Source organism: Papaver somniferum, chromosome 1 (assembly GCF_003573695.1).
Source record: "Papaver somniferum cultivar HN1 chromosome 1, ASM357369v1, whole genome shotgun sequence".
NCBI classification, from domain to species: domain Eukaryota; kingdom Viridiplantae; phylum Streptophyta; class Magnoliopsida; order Ranunculales; family Papaveraceae; genus Papaver; species Papaver somniferum.
In genome coordinates, this window is record NC_039358.1 from 6,180,055 (window position 1) to 6,187,182 (window position 7,128).

Here is a 7,128-nt window from a genome sequence, read left to right on the forward strand (position 1 = left end):
GGTTACTAATGGTGTTAAAGGATTAGCCTTCTCAATTCTCATCAAAAAAAATAACAAAATGCTCAAAATAAAAATAGTTATCATACGAAGGAAACAATAACACAATCAAAGAACTAAAAAGGTCAGATCATTAAAAGAGATAAAGAAGAATTTTGAACTTGATGATATCTTATTGTGTTAATTGTTGATCGATTGATGACTTTTATTTTCTTGATGAGAATTGAGAAGGCTAATCCTTTAACTCCGGACAAACACAATCTTTAAAAAAAATGTTGCCATGTCATGAAAGATGGCAACCGTTGGATATATGTAATCCAATGGTCGTTGTGTTTTGCCAAAGTGTTTGTTAAAACCCTCTGTAACAGTAGGAGAAGACTTGATTTGTAATGGAGTTGAAACTGAAATCCTCTAACCGGCCCCAATAACCATTACTACTACTAGTTTGAGATGATTGAAACAAATGAAGTGATTTCATCAAAGCATTCAGTGTCTGCTGCTTCAATACAATTGAAAAAGATGAAGAAGAACCCATTAAACTCCATGATCTCCTAATCAACTGATTCATCTTTTTTTTTGAGAGAGAAGTCACAGAGAAAGAAAAAGAAATACAGAACAAGCCCTGGAAAAACAAAAATGAAGAAGAAGACGTATTAATGGGCCTTAGCTTGATCCGTTGTGTTTGAAATTGGGCCTGGTCTTGTAAGCTGATTCACCTGACTCTAGGGGTGTGCAACGGTTGGATGGTTGCGGATTAGAGATCACCCGGGTCCAAACCGTCTAAGTTGTGGATTTGGGAAATCAAGCGTGTCTGTTTCAATCATCCGCGGATTTCACATCATTAGCAAGTTTTCTACATCTTTCCTGAGGCAGCGAAATATTTGATTGACTTAATTCTGTTCTTCAAACGTAATAACTCGATCATTTGGAAACAATACAGTATACATTGTTGAAATTACAATACTTTTCTTTAATAGCTTCCATTTACCAGTAGAAGTTTCACCCAGAATGAAGAGAGAAAAGATTAAAACCGAGAAAACTATAACAGATTTTACATGGTTGATCAACTCTCTCTGAGGTGTGTGTATATATATATATATACCTGTGTGAGTGAGAGTGTTTTGAGTATATGTTAGATTTTGTATAATCTCAGACACGTATAATAATGAGTTCGTGTCTCTTTCATTCATTCAACTTCCACTTTATACAAGACGCACACCCTAGTTTTAAACCCTAGTGTTCGACCTGACATTGGACTGTCCATTACAGTATAGACATTGGAATGTGAAGTTGGGTCTCAATCCTGGGTCTCAAGCCAACAGTCTTGAGCCCATATATAACTCTCATAATATTATATATGTAGGCAGTAAGTAAGCGAAGTATTTTTGTTAACGGCAAGGAATTACGCCTTTAATCTAATCCAACTTAGTTCTAGCTCTGTTGAGGTAATTTTGTTCAACTTACAGTCTGTGTCTCTGGTTTGTGTGTTGATTAAAATTAAATCAACTTATTTTTTTTCAAGTCTATACAGAAATAGATATTGATTAAAGTTAATCCCATTGTAAGCTTCATGTAACCAGTAACCAAGTGATCAAAGTGTGAACATTTTTCAGCATGACTTAAGAAGGAAACCTTACTATCCTACGGTACGGGTGAATCCACGGATTTACAAATCCAACCTCAACCGAACCGCTAAACCTTGCAGATTTGAAAACTCAACCGTGACCGGTTTATAGGCTCTTGCGGATTGATTTTCACCCACAATTTTACGGACAGTTACGTGTGAAATCGGCGGTTTCGGTTTTTGTGTACACTCCTACCTGATTCTTAAAATGGATGATTTTTTAGAACCATGGTTTCTTTGAGGGGACCGTGGTTTTATTAAGCCACCTTTCCTATAGTTATAAGGGGTGTCCTAAAGCATTGATATGGCTAACCTATCCTTAACTTAATTTAATTTAAAACCAACCTAAAAACTACTTATATATATAACCACCACCGTCGATTACCACCATAACCACCGCCGATTACTACCACCACCAGCTCCTCCACCACCACCGCCGATTACCACCACTACCTCCGATTATCACCACCACCAACCACCGGTTACCAACACCACCTATGATTACCACCACCACCTCTATATATATAGCTTAATTTAAAACAAAAAAAAAATTCTCTTCTTCTCTCTTTGCTTGACGTTCCTTGTTCGATTGAAAAACCCATTAATTTTTTTAATTCATTTTTTTATTGGGAAAATTAAGTAGAAATCATCAAAATATGGTTTAAATGGAAGTTAAAGTGGCATGTTCGGTTAGGAATAGTTTTTAAAAAACTAGTTTTGTAACCGAACATTTTGAAACCAAGAACACGAAGAACACTTCAGTTATCACGAATTTAATTTTTTGTTTGCAAAAATAGTTTTAATCGAACTCCTCATTGAAAACCAATATATTGTGTTCGGTTGGCTCGCAAAAAAAAAATAGTAAGTAACCGAACTGTACCCATAATACAAAAAAAAAAAAAAAAACAATGTAACCGAACTGTGTCCCATTATGTTGAGTTATGATTTAACCGAACTATTCATACTTTGTTCGGTTGTTCGCAAAAATTTCTGAAACTATCTAGTAACCGAACTCTACCCATATTAAAAAAAGAAAAAAAATTCCAATGTAACTGAACTGTGTTATTTTTCCTACTATGTAGAGTTTCAATTTAACCGAACTTATCCCACTATGTTCGGTTTGTTCGCAAAAAATCTTGACGAACCGAACTCTTCACTAATTGCATACACGTGGAGTTGGGTTAATATGGTGTGATGTTGCGTTAAAGTTGCGAACCAACCGAACATGACTATGTAAATCTAAAACAAAGTTCGGTAAATTGTCTGTTAACCGAACGACTAAAAACCTCCATTAAAGAGTGAGTTCGGTAACCTGTGTGTTGTGGAAAAAGTAACCGAACTACACTTTCAGATGAGTTTGGTAACCTGTTCTTCACATAAGGTAACCGAACAAGCCCAATCTACTTTAAAAAAATTTACAGTTTTTGAAAATTGGAGCAATTCAACCAATATAATCTAAGTTTGAAACATACCTGGGTACCCAAATACCCTCCTCTGGGTGTGGTTAGTAAAATCCGTCGTTTTTCATGTTTTCCCTTCTCATCTCTCTAACTTTATTCTCTCAATATTCTACTTCTTTTTAAAAAAAAAAAACTCATTTGGTTTTTTAATCTCACATATTATCTTTAACTTAATCATCTTCTAATCATCCCCAAAATTAATCGGAAGGGTAATTTAGGTATTAATATAAATATTTAGATCAAGGGTGACTTAGATTTACTTCTAATATCTTGCCAAAATAAAACCATGGTTCCCCAACAAAAAAACCATTGTCCCCAAAAATCGTTCCTTAAATTGGACTGAGCTGATTCAGATCGGTCTATATAAAGGGTCAGGATCGGCCGACAAAACGTAGTAAACCATGGGATTTGATAAATCTAAGGTTACTAGCTAGTAACGTAGTAACCATCTTAAAAAAAAAATGGGATTTGATAAATCTAAGGGTTACTAATGGAGTTAAAGGATTAGCCTTCTCAATTCTCTCATCAAAAAAAATAAAAAAAGCTCAAAATAAAAAATAGTTATCATACGAAGGAAACAATAACACAATCAAAGAACTAAAAGGGTCAGATCATTAAAAGAGATAAAGAGAATTTTGAACTTGATGATATCTTATTGTGTTAATTGTTGATCGATTGATGACTTTTATTTTCTTGATGAGAATTGAGAAGGCTAATCCTTTAACTCCGGACAAACACAATCTTTAAAAAAAATGTTGCCATGTCATGAAAGATGGCAACCGTTGGATATATGTAATCCAAAGGTCGCTGTGTTTTGCCAAATGTGTTTGTTAAAACCCTCTGTAACAGTAGGAGAAGACTTGATTTGTAATGGAGTTGAAACTGAAATCCTCTAACCAGCCCCAATAACCATTACTACTACTAGTTTGAGATGATTGAAACAAATGAAGTGATTTCATCAAAGCATTCAGTGTCTGCTGCTTCAACACAATTGAAGAAGATGAAGAAGAACCCATTAAACTCCATGATCTCCTAATCAACTGATTCATCTTTTTTTGAGAGAGAGAAGTCACAGAGAAAGAAAAAGAAATACAGAACAAACCCTGGAAAAACAAAAATGAAGAAGAAGACGTATTAATGAGCCTTAGCTTGATCCGTTGTGTTTGAAATTGGGCCTGGTCTTGTAAGCTGATTCACCTGACTCTAGGGGTGTGCAACGGTTGGATGGTTGCGGATTAGAAATCACCCGTGTCCAAACCGTCTAAGTTGTGGATTTGGGAAATCAAGCAGTGTCTGTTTTAATCATCCGCGGATTTCACATCATTAGCAAGTTTTTTACATCTTTCCTGAGGCAGCGAAATATTTGATTGACTTAATTCTGTTCTGTCAAACGTAATAACTCGATCATTTGGAAACAATACAGTATACATTGCTGAAATTCCAATACTTTTCTTTAATAGCTTCCATTTACCAGTAGAAGTTTCACCCAGAATGAAGAGAGAAAAGATTAAAACCGAGAAAACTATAACAAATTTTACATGGTTGATCAAATCTCTCTGAGGTGTGTGTATATATATATACCTGTGTGAGTGAGAGTGTTTTGAGTATATGTTATATTTTGTATAATCTCAAACACGTATAATAATGAGTTCGTGTCTCTTTCATTCATTCAACTTCCACTTTATACAAGACGCACAACCCTAGTTTTAAACCCTAGTGTTCGACCTGACATTGGACTGTCCATAACAGTTTAGACATTGGACTGTGAAGTTGGGTCTCAAGACTGGGTCTCAAGCCAACAGTCTTGAGCCCATATATAACTCTCATAGTACCCTCCCTCAAGACGGAGCATGGAGATCACACATTCCCATCTTGGAAATAAGATACTGAAACTGAGCTTTCCCTAAAGATTTAGTAAAAATATCCACCAATTGCACTGTTGTAGGAGTGTAAGAAGGAGTAATAATCTTCTGCATGATAGCATCTCTAACCAGATGACAATCAACTTCAATATGCTTTGTTCGTTCATGAAAAACTGGATTCTGAGCAATATACAAAGCCGATTGACTATCACATAGAAGATGCATACCATGTGGATGATGAACTCCCAAATCACCCAGTAATTTTTTCAGCCATTTTAATTCACACGTAGCCGCCGCCATAGATATATATTCCGCTTCAACTGACGAACGAGAAACGGTATGTTTCTTCTTAGTTTTCCAGGATATTGGAGAATACCCAAGAAGAACAAACCATCCTGTCAATGAGCGTCTAGTTAAGGGACAACCAGCCCAATCTGAGTCACACCATCCTTTCAAATTAAGACCACTATCAGAGCGCGACAGAATTCCCTGCCCAGGATTCTTCTTCAAATATCGAACCACACGAAGAGCCGCTTCCCAATGTGCTATTCTCGGCAGTTGCATGAATTGAGACAAAATATGAACGGAATACGCTAGGTCCGGCCTAGTCACGGACAAATAGATTAAACTCCCAATCAGTCTTCGATATTTTTCCACATCCGTGAACAAATCTCCTTTGTCCAAAGAAAGACGATGATTCGTTTCCATTGGAAATTCTGCAGGTTTTGCACCTAATAAACTTGTTTCCATGATGATATCCAACGCATATTTGCGTTGACATATATAAAAACCTTGTGCACTCTGGGCCACCTCCAAACCCAGAAAATACTTCAACTTCCCCAAATCTTTCATCTTGAAACATTGTCCCAAGTAAAGTTTGAATTGATCAAGCGCAACTAAATCATTACCCGCAACAATCAAATCATCCACATAGACCACAACGTTAAGTTGGATTTTTTCCTTAGTCATAGTAAAAAGAGAATAATCGGAATATGATTTCTGAAACCCATAATTCTTCAAAGCTGCTGACAATTTTGCAAACCAACACCGAGGAGCCTACTTTAAACCATATAATGATTTTTTCATCCTACACACCATATTAGACTTACCTTGAGCAAATCCGGGTGGTATATTCATATACACTTCTTCTTCCAAGTCTCCATGAAGAAATGCATTATGTACATCCATCTGATGCACTTCCCAATTCTTAATTGCTGCCACAGCTAGGAAAGTCCGCACTGTCGTCATTTTCGCCACTGGTGCAAATGTCTCATTGTAATCCAACCCTTCTAATTGATGATTCCCAAAGATCACAAGTCTAGCTTTGAGCCGCACCAACTGTCCATTCTCATCATACTTCTCTGTGTAAATCCATTTACTGCCAAGAGCTTTCTTTCCCGGCGGTAATTATTCTAGTTCCCATGTTCCTTGTTCTTCCAAAGCTCGTATTTCTTCTGCCATTGCTTTACGCCATCCTGGATGCTTCATGGCTTCTTTGAAATTTTTAGGCGCAGACCCAACTGTAATTGCTGAAAGAAACTTTTTATGAACTGTAGAGAATCTATCACAACTAACATAATATGTCAAAGGATACGGCGTACCTGAGGATGATGACTGTGGAGAGTGAGCATGAGATGGACTATTTTCTCGTACAGTGTGCGTTACAAAACCTTTGAGCCGACTAGACGGAGTCTTCTGTCGCCTTCCTTTACCCATACTAGCTTCCGTCACTTCTTCCTTCGAGACCACAGGGTTCTCAGTAATATATTCTGGGTTCTTAGTATCATCTTCCGGGTTCTCAGTAATGTCTTCCGGGTTCGCAGTAATGTTTTCTGGGTTCGCAGTAATACCTTTCGGGTTCTCAGTAATATATTCTGGGTTCTCAGTACTGTCTTCCGGGTTCTCAGTAATGTATTTTGGGTTCTCAGTAATGTCTTCTGGGTTCTCAGAAACATATTCTGGATTCTCAGTAACGCTTTCTGGGTTCTCTTTCTCCACTATTTCTTCATCATCACTCCAACACACGTCATTATTAGCCCGAACTATCTCAGTTGGCTTATCAGGTACCCTAGATATGTAAGGAAACTGATTTTCATGAAACTCTACATCCCTTGAAACCAAAAATTGTCTTTTGTCTAAGTCATATACTTGCCATGCCTTTTTCCCAAAAGGCAAACCAAGAAAT

At 36.8% G+C, this 7,128-nt stretch overlaps 1 protein-coding gene across 1 annotated transcript; it reads right to left on the bottom strand.

Moving 5' to 3' along the window:
• Window positions 1-4,919: 4,919 nt before the first annotated feature.
• LOC113289229 (uncharacterized mitochondrial protein AtMg00810-like) lies at window positions 4,920-5,912 on the bottom strand. The gene has a single exon (XM_026538761.1). It carries the CDS (start codon window positions 5,910-5,912, stop codon window positions 4,920-4,922), a length of 993 nt encoding a protein of 330 aa, XP_026394546.1.
• Window positions 5,913-7,128: the final 1,216 nt, after the last annotated feature.

What these genes read in the sequence shown, in the direction of transcription:
- LOC113289229 (XM_026538761.1), bottom strand. Translation starts at nt 5,912, where the DNA reads ATGACTAAGGAAAAAATCCAACTTAACGTTGTGGTCTATGTGGATGAT.